Source organism: Crinia signifera, chromosome 4, assembly GCF_055691185.1.
Source record: "Crinia signifera chromosome 4, ASM5569118v1, whole genome shotgun sequence".
Classification (NCBI taxonomy): Eukaryota; Metazoa; Chordata; class Amphibia; order Anura; family Myobatrachidae; genus Crinia; species Crinia signifera.
Window position 1 is genome coordinate 201,783,259 of NC_139220.1, and position 16,576 is coordinate 201,799,834.

The 16,576-nt window shown below is 42.1% G+C and overlaps 1 protein-coding gene across 41 annotated transcripts in view; it reads left to right on the top strand.

The window, feature by feature from the left end:
* Positions 1–16,576, top strand: part of CELF2 (CUGBP Elav-like family member 2) — a 448,556-nt gene that overhangs the window by 404,281 nt on the left and 27,699 nt on the right. For 16 of the 41 annotated variants that reach the window (XM_083183415.1, XM_083183416.1, XM_083183419.1 and 13 more), the window contains one exon: positions 11,518–11,562. The exons of the other annotated variants lie outside the window; for them this stretch is intronic. In XM_083183415.1, coding sequence (XP_083039541.1) covers positions 11,518–11,562 — 45 coding nt within the window. The remainder of the gene's footprint in view (positions 1–11,517; positions 11,563–16,576) is intronic. 41 annotated transcript variants of the gene reach the window in all.

Consider the following 16,576-nt stretch of genomic DNA (forward strand, 5'->3'; position numbering starts at 1 on the left):
TTCATCTTGTTTTTAGTATTTACTCAAAATCACTGGGGAAAGAAATATACAGTATATTATTCACTACCTGATACACTGGTTAGTGTATTTAATCCAGAGTTGATAACACTAATGCATAAATTATCCCATCTCATTGGAATACACCTGTCTCTTCTTGCTGGCAGCTGCTGTCTGTGGTCTGGTGCACTGATTGAGCATTCAGATCCAAACACATACATGACATACTGTAGTTGGTCTCTGTCCTGTCCCAGTGGCCAGTAATATAATATTACACATTAATACTGCTGTGACCATGAGGGTCATTCCAATTCATTCCATCCCCTGCATTTTCACATGGGGGACCAATGTTTTTTTACTGCACACGCACATAATGATTTATGCGCTTGTGCAGGGTCCCTGGGCGAACGGACTTGGCGAGCCATTCAATGGAGCGATGCAAGACGGGGGCATGGGGCGGCGGAGTCGGGTGTTGTCTGTGAGAATGGCCAGCGTTTCATGGGCATTCCCATGGGATTGCGGGCATGATTAGGTGTGCCAGGGATGGGTGGATGATTTTAAATGACGTCAGCCGCCCACCCTCTTTTCGTCCAGAAGCCCGTGAATATAAGTAATTCTCCACTGACTAATATTTGCGAGCCCGGGAGAAATCATTCGATGGCCGCTGACCATCTAATGACTTTTCCTGCTGCAGGCACATGCCAGGGGATGTGTCTTCGTGACACATCCCCTCACATGGTCATGAGGGGAAACAGCAGCTGGGTGGGGCGGTGTTACAATGACTCAGTAAGCTGTGAGGGTACTCTTTACTTAGAACGGCGCCCATGATTTTGATCGTGGGCATCGTTAGTAAAAAATTGTGGCCATCTCGGGCATTGAATGCACTAAAAAATCGGGTGCGATGCGACCGACGCGATGCCCGCGATTTCCCATAGGGAACAATGTTAAATGTCTCAATTGACCCAATTTTCCTGTTCAATGCCTCAATTGACCCGATTTTTCCATAGGAAACAATGTTAAATGGCCCACAGAGGCCAAATAGGCACCCTGAAGTGTGAAATGGCCCCCACAATTGTTAACGCCACCCCACGATCAACGTCAACCCGAAGCGTGGCGAGCGGCGGCGGTACGCGTCCTACGACCTTTTCATACCCCCACTATCCACGTCGGCGTGGAGTTGAGAATAGAAAGTGTGGCGAGCGCAGCGAGCCACCGAGCCCGAAGCGTGGCGAGCGCAGCGAGCCCCGCGAGGGGACGCGGACAGCTGTGAAGGTATCCGCGTCCCCTCGCGGGGCTCGCTGCGCTCGCCACGCTTCGGGCTCGGAGGCTCGCTGCGCTCGCCACACTTTCTATTCTCAACTCCACGCCGACATGAATAGTGGGGGTATGAAAAGGTCGTAGGACGCGTACCGCCTCCCCTCGCGGGCTCACTGCGCTCGCCACGCTTCGGGTTGACGTTGATCGTGGGGTGGCGTTAACAATTGGGGTGGCCATTTCACACTTCAGGGTGCCTATTTGGCCTCTGTGGCCCATTTAACATTGTTTCCTATGGAAAAATTGGGTCAATTGAGGCATTGAACAGGAAAATTGGGTCAATTGAGACATTTAACATTGTTCCCTATGGGAAATCGCGGGCATCTCGTCGGTCGCATCGCACCCGATTTTTTAGTGCATTCAATGCCCGAGATGGCCACGATGGGCGCCCTTCTAGGTAAAGAGTACCTGGAAATCCCTAGATATAGCACAGCAATGAAAAATAGGTTGTAGCTGCTGTATAATGTAAACTGACGATCAGAAAAATACATTTTCCTGACAAATGGCACATGAATTGCAATCTTGTAATGTAACTTAAAATAATTATAGCCAGTGGCACTGCAAATAATTTAACAGTAAATGTAGGTATGGCTGTACGTGGACAGAGGACTCGCTTTCTGAAGGCTGTCACAACCGATAGTTGATACTATTTTACGAACATTTTGTCATGACATTTTTTGAACACCGTTTAATGGCATTGCAATACAACATAGTTACTATATCATTAGTGCAATAAACACAGATTAAAAGACTATCAACTGTCCCGTACTCTGTCACAGAAGACATGAAAATAAATCAGCCATCATCTCAGTCACCTGAGAGTAGTAAAACATGGAAAAAATTGGTAAACTTTAAACTTAAATCGTGATAACATTGCCTTGTTTGTTGCTGTTTTTATTCTACTAAGTGCCTTCCAATAGCATTCCCTTAGGTGATCCTTGGTAACTTAGCGCAGTAACTTACAAAGTGAGATTCCCTTTGTTGAAAAAAACACCTAGGGCAATAAGCTGTTTCCTTTGTTTCATGGTTTTTTTAAAAATAGAGTTGCATATTTCTAAATTGCCTTTGAACAAAGTAAATGTCCCCTTTAATTATAACAGACATGCAAGGACAAACGTAGAAGTTCATACTGTAAAAAATGGAATAAAACAGCGAGTACAGCAGCAAATTTGCTGTAGACTGTTTTTCTCTTACTATAATATATATATATATATATATATATATATATATATATATATATATATATATATATATATATATATATATATATATATATATATAGCAAAAACAAGACTGATAGCCAGCAACTGCAGATTTTTAGAAAAATATCAAAAACATTTTTTAATTTTTAAAGTGCAGAGTGACAGAAAAAATACATCAAGAGGAGTCCAGTATAGGCATAGTAGGCATAATATACTTAGCGGTAGTTAAGAGCCATAGAAAATAGAGACCGGTCCTCCTCCACCAATGGTCATCGCACGACAGCTGTTTAGGTGCTAGGACAGCACCTTAGCACATGACTAAGGTGCTGTCCTAGCACCGAAACAGCTGTCGTGCGATGACCATTGGTGGAGGAGGACCGGTCTCTATTTTCTATGGCTCTTAACTACCGCTAAGTATATTATGCCTACTATGCCTATACTGGACTCCTCTTGATGTATTTTTTCTGTCACTCTGCACTTTAAAAATTAAAAAATGTTTTTGATATTTTTCTAAAAATCTGCAGTTGCTGGCTATCAGTCTTGTTTTTGCTACATGACTCCACATATCTGAGCCTGGCACGCAGTCCTTCCTCCAAGTTTGTGTTTGCGGTTTATCCAGTCCCCATATATATATATATATATATATATATATATATATATATTTTAATAAACATGAATTGATATTTTATTTTTCCCCACAAGGCCAGTACATACAGTACTGTCAGACAGCATTTCTTTCATATAAATGGTGGAATTAGGTGTTTGCACTGTGGATTATACTCAGCAATAACCCTCATGACTGTGTTGTATTTCAGTGCATGAGTTAGTCTTAAATGATGAGACGGATTGTATGTTCTGTTACTCTAAGACAGGTGCTCCATCTCTATTGACATTAAGTGATTTTTGTTTTAAATAAATGATCCAGAAAATACATTACAGACCACTTTAAGATGAATATTGCTCTGCTGGTAATTATACATTAAGTTAAGTACATTTGGTTATTGGTTGTTGGGTACTCTCCATATAACAGATATTATAGGAGACTTGTTAAAAGCCACTCAAAATGACGTCTTAGTCCCTATTTTCTACCTGCAACCTCTGTCTTCACAGCTCTCTCCATATCCAGCAAGTTTAAAAGAGATTGTTTTGCTTTCACTTTTGTTAAGGAGTAATTTGGGCCATCAAATGGCCTCTAGTGGTCACTGGCAGTACTTCACCTCAAAGGCTTAGCAGTATTTAGCCTTTTATGTGTACAGTATATACAGTAGATTGTTGTGTGGTTTCAGTGATAGAAGGGTAAAGTATATTTGTAATCACATTATCTATTGTCATGGATCAAGCAGTTTTATGAATAATACATTCACAAAACATTTAGTTATTGGTTATGGCTTGTAAATATACAAGGACCTTAGCTGTTGCATCTATTGCCCTTTTCCTATAGACAGCATTCCCATTGGACACAAGTTCAAGAAACTTTTGCATTACCTCAATAAATGGCAGTTTTCTGAGGCTTAACCACATTTTTTAGATTAGTACATTCTGTCCAAAGTGGTAAATATGTATTTTTCTGACAAATAACGTGGTGTTTTCTCAGTAAGAATGACCGGTCATCACTTAATAAATAGAACCCCATACTGTATTTTTTAAGCAGTTTTCAGTTTATATTGCTGCGCAAACTAGTAAATAGACTTAGTGTTTTTGAACTGAGTGGTAGTGTTTCTAAACTTCTCCACATTTAGTCAGTAGGATGACAGGGTCAGTTTATATATTCTATTGATACATTGGGATATCTTCAGTAAATAATTCCAATATGGACATTTTTATTATAATTCAACTTCAAAGAATATATTTCCAAATATATGTATTCATTTTGATATATCCAATGATGGTGGCAGTCGGAGGTCTTACATCAAGAAGAGTTCACTCGACAACTGTTTCACATAGTATGTTCGACAATTAAGTGTATTTAACCTTTTTAAAAAAACATGAAGATGTGACATTAAAAATGTAGAACATTACATTGTTTATTTAATACAAATTGTTTATGATATATTAATAGCTATATAGCACTATCATATTCTGTTGTGCTTTACAGTTGGGAAAAAATAGTAATAACAGAAGACTGGTTGATAGGTACCAGACATAGAGATAAGCAGACCCTGCTCGCAAGCTTACAATCTATAGGGAAATGTATGTCGACCTTCCTATTGGCAACTCTATGACCCATACCCCATAACAATACCAGTGAAGATCACTTTGTTTCTGAATGATTTTAAGGGGGGTGAATATACTTTAGTAAATTAGTCCTACAGTATATGGTGTTCAAGAGCTTCTGCTAGAAAGAATTCACGGGTAGATGTATGAAGCAGTGATAAGGGAGGAGAAGTGATCAAGTGCCTGGTACTTTATCACCGGCCAATCAGCTCCTGACTGTTAAGTTACAGACTGGGTTTAAAAAGGAACAGTCAGGAGCTTATTTGCCGGTGATAAAGTACCAGGCTGCACTTTATAACTTCTCCTCCCTTATCACTGCTTCATTCATATACCTCTCAGATGGGAAAAGACGTCATGATTATTTTCAGACAACCATATGAGTGTCAGGAGCCAGGTTTTATGGTTCAATCTGTTTTGTTTCTGTTTGGCTTTTGACTCACTGGTGACCTCCAGTGGTAGGTCTGTTGCCATTACAGACCTGTGTTCTTTGAGCTATCATTCACAGGCTGTGAGTTATTAGCTCGTTAATCAGGAGCAGCCTGGAGATTCACCAGCTGTTTCAATCACCTGAGGCCTTTATAAGCCATGCTCTCCTGGGGATCTCTGCCAGTGATAGCTTGTTGTTTTTCTGTGCTGGTAGCTGCAGATATACTGCTCTCTGGTCCTAGGTCCTGCTCCTGTTCCATTCAGTCTGGATTCTGTCGGAGTCCTTCTCACTTCAGTCTGGGTCCTGTTTACAGTCTTGTCCTGTGTTGTCTGGGTCCAGTCAAGTGTACTATCCTGCTGCAGTCTGGATCAAATATCATTGTCCCCTTGCTGTCCTAGTCCAGGGACCTCCAGCCGTGGTGCAGCCATTGTCCAGCTGCCGTCTCACTGCGGTCACTGTACAGCCATAGTCCAGCCGTTATCCAGCCGCCCGATTGCTGCGGTCAGTGTCCAGTCTTGGGCCGGTCACGTAAGTGCTCCAGTGGAGCCTGGTTCCTTGTTCTTTATTCCTACGGGCAAGCGGCCCTTCCTCCTTAGTTATAATCATTATTATCCTGGTTCTGCTCTCCGTGGTTCGGAGAGGCCCACAACTGTGGGTTTACGTCTGTTTTGGGGTACCGTCACTTTAAGAGTACTATTTTTATGTTGGCGTGTGTTGGTTTGGTGGCACCCTATTGTTGCTTTGTTCTGGTGTTTGCGACTCGGTCACGCTGTCCCGTCCTTGGCCTGGTGCCGGTTAGTCAGGGTTTTTTTCAGGTAGGCCCGTTAGTTAGATCTGCCTTTTGAGATACCCCCCTGGCGATCGCTCACCCCTTGTCACCACATAACACCTGGCTGCATCGGGGTCGGAGCAGGCTTAACCGGCTCCTTCGAACGCGGCGGCTACAGGCGAAGCCTAGCACTACCGCAGGGGTATTCCATCTGCCCGGGGGACTCAACAGAGTCAGTGTAGGGTTTCGCTGTGGCCGTTCTAACCAGCGGTCCTGGCTACGGGCTCACGCCTGATCTCCAACTCCCTGCCTCCTGCATCCTCACGTACTGTCTCTGGATTTCCACGGTGGGTAACCCCCAAGTCCATAACAATGAGTTAAATAGATTATAATGTATTTAAAAAAAAATATTACAGTGTATACTACTATTCCAGCAAGTCCAAAAGCACATGTTACTGCTACATAAAATGAGGATAATATATTGTGCCTTTTGCAGTATTTTTTGCAGACTTGGGGCAGATATACTACAACCGTACATATTAAATATAAGAGGAAGTACTTTAGAAGGTATTTAAAACTTTAAGGAAAGTGATCATTTCACTCAAACGTCTTCATGTTCCCGTCCTTCTGCTTTTCTACCATTAAGTCTATAAATTATTCAGTTTAATGAAAGTATCTACATCTGCAAAATGTTTTGGATCATTGCAGCCCTACATAATTGGTCTTAAAATCAGCATTGATGTAACTATGCTTATTGTAAGTAGTTGGCTTGTTTTCAGTACGGCTTTTTTAATTTAAATGTTATTTAAAGCAAGAATTTAGCTAAAGAAAAGCCTCATGGAAAAGAATTTATTGAAAAATAGACAAAAGTACTATCTTGTAGAATGGAGATAAGAATACAGTATGCCAACTACTAAGTAGCTGTAATACCATGCAGGATAGTAATTATATACTGTACTGTAATATGGCATAGTGTGTGATAAGATGTTAATGTGTGTGTGTGTGGTAATCATGTAGTAAATGGGTTGAAAAGTCACCTTCATGGCAGGTATTCAATGCTGTGGGAGAGCGGCGACAGCGAGCAGGACTTCCTGCTCGCTGTAACCACTCACCCTGTCAGTATTCAACACCCCCCCCATATGCCAATTCCCCCTCGCTCTACTTTTTGAGCAAGGGGGAATTGGCGTATGCGGCTCCAGAAGCAGCTAGACTCGCGGCTAAATACAGCGAGTTGTCTGCATTAGCCGCGGGTCTCGCTGTTTTGGGGAATCCTCACCGTCCTGTGACGGTGAGGATTTCCCCAGAACGTTGAATAGAGCGAGCGGCCGGTGCGGGGGTTAAACAGCAAGGATCGCTGGTTTTCTGCAATCCTCACTGTTTAACCCCCTCGCCGGCTGCAGTGAATCCCTGCCCATGTCTTACATGCCAACAGTGGCGTAACTAGATATTCGTAGGCCCCCTAGCAAAGGTTTGTAAGGGCCCCCTATTTAGCAACTGATGGTGATATTGCTTAGACAGTAGAGATGGGCCCACTTCAGCTCTGGGCCCCATAGTAGCTGCACCTATGGTTGTTACACCCTTGTATGTTATAATGTCATACTGTAGGTCCTTCCCCCTGTTTCACTTTCTGCAGGTTCCAGATAGTTTTACCTAATGACAAAGCTATGGCAATAGTGATAAAAGTAATGTACACAGTGATATCTGATGCCAATTCTAATGTGTCCAGTCCATCCAAACCTGGTGCTAAGACTAATGGGCATACACACATGAAATGTACTTGGTGAAATCTGATGCCAAAAGGCTGATGTGCAGAGCCATGCCTGGTGCCAAGATGGTTATATTTAGCCTGATATGTTTTACAACTGTTCCCCTACCCTTCTGGAAGTGTTTCCATTGTACAGAGCAGGGTCTGTGCAATAGGAAATCAAACTTTATTGTAAGTGAAACATTCAACATTCTATAGTGCTGAATAGTTACATCTTATTGATTAAACATTTCATTATGGCTGCTGCCTGGAGATCTGTTAGGGAATGAATTTCAAGTGGAGGCTATAAAATATATTGCTTACAGTACTGACATTAACTGCGGTGCTGGGTTAGAAAGACCCAGTTCAGAATGTCATTCAAATATGTATTTATCATTGAAGTGGACATTGTCGTCTGCTTTAAGGTTGGGATGTATAACTTCTGTCAAACCTGATAAAAGCAAAAGTTAAAAGTGAAGTCTTTACTATTGTTAGTTTGTATGGGCTAATCTGTCAAGTAGAGAGGAATTTATGTAACATCTTACGCCGAGTGTTGTGAGCTTTAGGAAATCTTTATCTCCCTACATTATGCTGGTCACATCTACCTCCTCATCAAAATGTATCCCAGGCATTGCTTTATTCTCTCCAAACGCCGGCTCTTAAATCATCATCTACCCTTCTGTCCTCATTCACCAAACTGGAAAAAATCTTTAAAGGAATGGATTCATATTATGAGGTGGGGTTACCACAAAAATAATGAGCCCCCGTGGGATAGGAAGCACTTGGCATTTCTATTGCTCTCGGGTTGTGATTATCTAATAATGATGATACCTCTGTCATTGCTTAATTATTTCTCTCCTTTCTGCAAGTATTCACATAGCACAATTGGCTGAAACCAGAACGTAGCAGCAATTTCCGTACAGTAAATCATGTCTATTTCATTGTCTTGTATCTGGGAATAGGAAAAAAGAACAAGTGAGCCCAATGCATATGGTGAAACTGTTATTGTTTTCTTAAATAATATAACACAGCAGATTCCTCTAAATGAAAGTCTTCCTCTGAGAACACTTGTTTCACTGCTGCAGTTCACATCTGACAGGACTTCCCATTCTTAGTAAAGGGAAAATATCATTCTCAATCCTGTTCATGATTCATTTACCAGCCGCACCAGATGGATGAAGCTGTCTGGTGCGGCCACTTCACCTTAGTATTGGCGTTCAGTGTCGTGACAATGGAGACAATTAATGGTCCCCAAGGAAACTGCCTAGATTTGCAGTAATACTGGCACTGGAAGTAAGTCAGGAACCTACAGAGCCAAGTGATAAAAGCAGATATTAAAAAAAGAAAAAAGAAAGTAGTGTCTGGCATGTCACAAACCGAAATATAGACATATGGAAAAGCTGTGTTGCAATAAATAAACATACAATATGCACAGCGGTTTATGGATATATAAATAATAAGCTTTACTAGAGTCCATGTACTTATTTGGCATCAAACAAATTGTGGGGGGAGTCTCTTCAAGCATTTGCAGAATGTCAACATGTTTGCAGTGTTGACATCTGAAACATCATCATTCTGCACAGACTGGCAATAGAGGGTTAAGGTTAGACTATGAGAAGGGAGGCTAGCGATAGGCATTAGTGGGAGGGTTAAGGTTGGGCTACAGGAAGGTAGGTAAGGGTTAGCCATTTGGGGCAGAATTTGGGTTAGAGGTTAAGATAAGTAATAGTCTTGAGGACAACATTGCTGGACCCAGAAGACTGGGGCCACTGGATTGATTGTACCAGGGAAGTTCCCACTAGATCACCAGGGATGGTTTGAAAACACTCCAATCATGTGGATATTTCAGTATTATTGAAATTGTCCTATAAAGTTGTTTTTTAAAAAGATTTTACTTCTAATTTTGTATCTTTTTAAATGAAAAAGAGCAATGCTGCCAATCACAAAATTGTATCTTATGGTGGGTTACTGAGACGGTGCTGCATGGGGAGGAACTCCAGCTGTTGGGGATGATGCTAAGTGCATTTATATATGTTGAATGTTGAGCTGCATTAATTCTAGATAGGAGTTGTCGCAACTCACCAAGCACCTGAGACACCACCCAGCCGAATTCGCCCCGTTCCGAGTGATCAAGAATCAGGGCTATGGGCGAGATGTATTAAACTGAAAATGCGATAAAACCCCGGTTTTACCGCATTTTCTGATGTATCAAAACCCGGCCGCACCGATACCGCATTGTAGGGTATCGCCACCTTTGGGTGGCGATACCCTATAGAAGCCTATGGGCTTCTTTTCGCCGCCCGCCGCTTCCGACGCAAACCCACTGCCTCGCCGACCCCCCCTCTGGCTTACCTTCCTGAAGGGTCCTCCTGGACCCCGGAAGGTAAACCCCTCCTCCCCCTAGTGAAGCAGCCGGACATCCTTCCGGCTGCAGGGGGGAGGAGGAGGCGCCGGGGACAGCCTGCTTAGCTGTCCCCGGCGTGAGGGGAGCAGGAGGTGGCAGGAAGGTGACGGAAACCCCCCGCACACCACAGTACAGGTATCGCGGTGGGCTTCCGTCACCGCACCGCGATGCCAGCCGCATATGTTAGTACATATGCGCTGGCATCGCGGCGAGGGGGCCGCGAAGGGCGGCGATGTATTTTAATACATCTCACCCTATGTGAGAGAAAATGTACCAAACAATCATATCCTAACTGTTATTTTTCAAACCTAGGGCCAGAAGCACTAAGCTTCAAAAGTGAAAAAATGGAAAGTGATAAACAACCCACCAATCCGCTCCTGCCTGACATTTTTCATTTCTTTGACATGGCAGGTAGAAGCTGATTGGATGGCTGTTTATCACTCTCCATTTTATCACTTTTAAAGCTTAGTGCATCTGGCCCACAGTCTGTAAAATGTTAGGCAGAAACTAATTGACTGGCACTGTATCTCTCACAATTTTATCTCTTCAAGCTCTGATAACTGCCTCAGTTTTTATGTTTGTGACCAGATTCTGTGAGAGTATACTGTGTTGATTTATGTAACAAGTGCTTTGAGCAGTGGCTTAGGTAATGTTTTAAGTTGGAATACATGATTTGTAATTTTTGACCAAGAAATTCAGAAACGTTTGTGATTTTTTTTTTATATCAATTTAACAAAATTATGTTTTGGTGTTCTTACATTTTTGTATTTGCGTTATTTTCATAAGCAGAAGAAAACCTGTCACAGCAGGGTTTTAGTGGCAGACATCTGTGGCATGCTGCAGCATCACTGGGGTGGGGCTAAGTGACATGATGTGTGTAGTGTAGTACTAATTGTTTAAAGAGAGTTTATGAACAATTACAAACTACAAGGTGTGGCAATAATATAACAATAATGATGCTATAATTTCTAATTAATTATGTTAAGTCCATTTTATGTACTCCCCTTTTGCATCCACCTACATTACCATTTTTTTCTAATTTTCCATTGGTCAAAGCCACCCTGTAGCTCATGATCTTTCAGCTGTCTCAACAGTTCCGCTGTTTTCTTCTACACCTTAGTAACTGCTGCTAAATGGGTCGCCTTGAGTACAGATTTGACTTTAGTCAAAAACTTTTCTTGGTCAAAAACTGCTTCACAGAGAGAGTTGTGTGAGCTGGTGTATTGTCCTGATGGAGGATGAAACCCTTTTTACACAACTCTGGCTACTTTGTTCTAATAACTTTCCTGCAAAGTTTCTACACTGTTTGTGTACTAATGTTGATTAATTGTGCGCCTTTCTGGCAAAATAACACACTTGATATCAAATAAAACAATTAACAGGGCTTTGAATTTGTATTTGCTTTGACATGCATTCTTTATTCATGGTGATGATGGTGTTTTCTAGTACATGGCCTCAGGATCATACTGGAAGATCCAGTTTTTAGCACAGGTAATAATTTTCTCCAATTCAATTTGCTCCAAAATGTCCATACACATTTGTTTTCGATCTTCGTACTGCTTGGCAGGTAGAATCCTTTGAAACATCTTAGCACAAGTTTTGTCATGTAAAATTTTGATGCAAAAATTGCCAAATAGTTTCTTTGTCAATGTTTACCCTTTCTGCTATTATTCAAGTGCTTAATTTTTGATGTGCTATTCATTTCATGGTGTTCATTAATCATCTTTGGCATCCTCGCATCCTTTACTAAATCTGTTGTGCTACTTAAATTTATGTGCACTTGGCGTTCAAACGGCACCATAAGCCTCGGATAGCGTATGGAAATATTTAATGGGTGTATTGTTCAGTTTAACTTAAAAAATTAAGTATAGACATTGCTTTATTTTTAACCAAGCATTTTGACGACTTACAGAAAAAACACAACTTACATGAACGCTGTGTGACAGCAAACTACCTGCAAGAAAGGGGTGACATTTACAAAAAAAAAACATTTTGGAATAGTGCAAGGTCCCCACACTACATTTTAACTCATACAATATGGTTTATTTTTTTCCGCAAGTACTAGTCCAGGTATTGAATAAGCACATCTCTTATATTATTATTAGTGTTTCAATGACATGGATGAAATACATACAATTACTACTGTGGCCTTCTAGAAGAATCCCTGGTAATAAGATCTATGTAAGCAACTGAAGTTGATGACAAATAAATGGAAGATAAAATCATGCAATAATATAGTAGAGCTGCGTAACTAGTCAGTCAGAAGAAGTGCATACCATCTAGAGTACAAAAATAGATAAAATCCCATTATATTGGATGAGATAGAAAATAGAGAGCAGCATATGTGGAGTAAACACTATATTAATATATTGTTCACTTGTATGAAATGCCATATATGTTTGTAAAGGTGTTTGTTGGCAAATTCCTTTATGTTGATACGTGTGGAACTACATCAATCTTAAATCTCAAAGTAATGTATTATTGGTGTATTTATACACACTTACAAAAATGCTGGCCATACACTACTGCAATGTATTGCAGCAGTGTATGGCCATCCATTCCCCCTGAGCTGCCTTGGTGCAAGATCACATGCGAATACATTGCATGCGGTCCTTTCAAATATGATGTATCACAACCCCTGTTACCTGCCACCGGGAGGAGGTTGGACCTGCATGTGAAATCACATGCATCCGCCGGGAACGGGTGAAATTGGCCCAAAATCGCTAGAGTGTATGGGGGCCTTTAGAAGCTATTATTAAATATTAGCCACCTAACAGCTATGCAGAATTCCAATTGTATAGCGCAACGGAATATGCTGCGCTATATAACAAACTGTAAATAAATAAATAATGAACAGTCAAAATCAGAAATAGAATAGAATTTTCTAACATTGACATCCTGTATATCTACTTCACTTTGTTCTCTCCCTTTTTTTCTATTTTTTTTTAACCTCAGTTATAAGATAATATTTTCCTCTTGGTATCTGAAAGGGAAGCCCTTGGGCAATGCTTTTTACAGCACTCATTCCCATTAACCTATTTTGTTCTAATGATACTTTCACCAGCTCTTTCCAATTTCATCATGTTCTTTCCTTATATCCATCGTCTCTTTCTCTCTCTCTCTCTCTCTCTCTCTTTTTTATTTTTCCCTTGTTCTTTCAAACATCTTTTCCTTCTTTTTTATTGTGCCTGTGTTAATATGTCACATGTTGTTTTATAAAATATTGCAGTTGATCCAGGAAGTGTTTACAGCTGCAATAGATAAACACAGTTTACCCCACATTCTATACATTTACTCAGTTAGGGCTATATTTACTAAGGTGGGGGTTTATAGCAGTGATGTTGTCCAAAACAACCAATCAGATTCTAGCTATTCTCTTCTAGAAGGTGCTAGATATATGATAGGTAGAATCTGGTTGCAACATTTCCCCTTGTATAAACTCCCACATTAGTAAATATACCTCAGGGTATAAATCTCCAGTACAAACTACTTTTTCACTCTTGATCCTTATCTATATTCAGGCATAAAACAGAATATAGACATCCAGAACATGATTGATTCTTGTTCAAAACCTAAAATGTGTTGCCTAGGGATTAGTCCTGTAAATGGTGTACAGGAGGTAGTTATGCTGTACACATTTTACAATGTACCTGTAATGTTCATCCCACAATGCTGATGCTATAGTAAAGTGACTGAAGTATTTTAACCCTGTTGCCATTATAACTAACATTAAACATGATTTTACAGCTTTATGTTAAAAGTTGTCATGCTGTTATTGTGCAGTCCACAGCATAAATGTCCCCAATTCATACTGATTCCATAGTTTACAGTATATACTTGCTTTATCTGTCATTTACGGTATTACTAGGGTCTCTGCATGGCTAAATTAAGAGTCACATGAGCCTGGGATAGAAAATAATCCTTGACAAAGGCTTCAGAGCCGAAACGCGTTGACCCAAGAAACTACAGCACCCACAAAGCACCAAAAGCCTCCTTTAGAGAGTTGAGCGAGCTGACGTCCCTAGTGACGCACCGAGCAGCACCGGGTCCGGCAGACCGGCACACTCAGAGCGATCGCTAAGTCAGCGGGGATTTTACACTTCACCCACCCACATCAGGATGCCAACGCCGACCCTCGCACGGGGAAGGCGCTGCCCCAGCTCTGACGGAGCCTGGGATAGAAAATAATTAAAGGCCTATTGCATACTTGTCAACTTGTGTTGTCTCTTGTCTGGGAGAACCCACACAGGAGATAGGATAGGGATGGCCTCTTTTATCATTCAGCTCATCCCCACCATGGTAAATGCAGTGATTTGTGGATACAAGGCAAGAAGTCTACAACCAACTGCGCGCACAGACTGCCACCTCGTTCACACTCATACCCTTGTACACACCACCTCCTCACTCAAACCTCAAGATACAAAAAGAGTTGACCCATGACACTGTCTTCATTAGTGCTCAATACAACCTGATCCAATTGCACACTTCTCAGGAGACATAAGTCCAGCAAGGACTTATGGTAAAAGGGAACCTGTTGGTATCCCGATTCCCACAGGGCTTCTGTTAAGTACAACTAGGTTCACACCTACCCAATTCGAGACGTTTAATATCCTGACGCACCATCACACCAGTGCATTACACAATCCATTCCTAGCTGCGCAAACATCAGGAAACATAGCCCTTATGGTATAAGGGAACCTGTTGTTACGCCTATTCCTGAGAGGGCTCCCGACAGATACAGCCAAGGTCACCCCAAATAGACTTCCAAGCTGAACTTTGCCATTGACATTTTGAACCTCCCCTTTCACAGAGTTCCCCCATGTGAAAGGTGGTATTTATCTCCCCCAAAGACTTGGAGTGCTCCCACCCAACCCGGATGGGGTACCACTCCAGAAACATTTTCACTTACGTTAATACATTTTTATTGTACATAATAAAGTGTTTAGATCACTTACACATTTTACTCAGACTGTTATTTCAGACATTCAGATGTTTCTCCTGTCAACCCACTCCTTCCCCCCTCCCCACCCATCCCAAGTTCCCCATTCCCATCCCACCCTCCTCCCCTATCCCCCCCTCCACCTAACGCATTACACCAGTACTGCGAATCAACATAGAGCGCGCTATCCACAGGTTTTTTTGGTCAAACTCAAGGACTAGCAGCACCACGTACTCATATCAGGCGCAATATATCCAAAATATTGAATACATTGTAAGCGTAGCAGGCGCCGCCGTGAAACTACACTGGGAGCAAGGTGGTGGGTGGCAGAGGGAGCCGGAGTGGTGGGTGCTTGGTTTTATACTTATCGATCCCCACGGGTGACTGTCACGGGCAACGGGCGTCAGATTTCAGTCCCGCTGCTCCAGCAGTCACTCCCCGGAGGAAGCAATGTATGTTAAGCAGCGCATTGCCACTGGGGGAGCATCACATGGTTTCCCTGCTCCCCCAGCGGCATTACGTTATTTGAGTACATTGTCCGCTACCAGTGCTGGAGGAGGGGGACTGAACGATGGTGCCGGGGAGTGACTGCCGGAGGAGGGGGACCCATCGGTGGTTTGTCGGGACCCAGTGGATGCGGTGGCCGGGCCGGAGGAGGGTAAGTATAATGCACAACACACACACATTTCCCCCACTATCCGCATCCTATCGCCACTATCCATGTCATACCCCCAGTATTAACGTCGGCGTGGAGTTGTTTTTACAAAGTGTGGTGAGCGCAGCGAGCCACCGAGCCCGAAGCATGGCGAGCGGAAGCGTATCCGCATCCCCTCGTGGGGCTCGCTGAGCTCGCCACTCTTCAGGCTCGGTGGCTCGCTGCGCTCACCACACTTTATAAAATCAACTCCACCCCAACGTGGATAGTGGGGATATTAACCATTGTTTAGTTACAGGGCTACAGAAGCAGTTACGCAGTTTATTTAGGCAGCATAGTGCTGCATTGGTATTCTCAATACAGCACTACGCAAACTACGTAACTGCCGCCCTGAAACTAAACAAGTACCGAGATGTGATTACAGAATAAAAGATTAATAATGTGCTGTCTCCACTAGATTGTCTTTTAATAGTTTTGATTTGGGCCGATGACCTAATAAATATGGTTATAGAGTAATGGGTTAGCCTTAAGCTGCCCATACACGGAGCCGTTCGCCCGCATCCGTTCTGTACTATGCGATGCGCGCTCCCGCGCATCACATAGTACGGTACAAAAAGTATGTGCTGCACATACTTTTTGTACTAGGTACACATCGTATCGGATCGCAGTGCATGCACAATGCATGCACAAGGCATGCGATCCGATACGATGTGTACTTTAAAAGTACAGTATGGAGCCTCAAAACGGAGCGTGTATGGGCTCCTTTAGTATCTTGGTATTAGACTGGTGAATTACATGCAGTTCAATTAATCCTCAATATTTCAATTTAAATAGAATATGTGCATCATACATAATTGTAAGTATATCCTTAAATAGGGGTTAAAGAGTGATGACTTGTATGTAGGGATGCC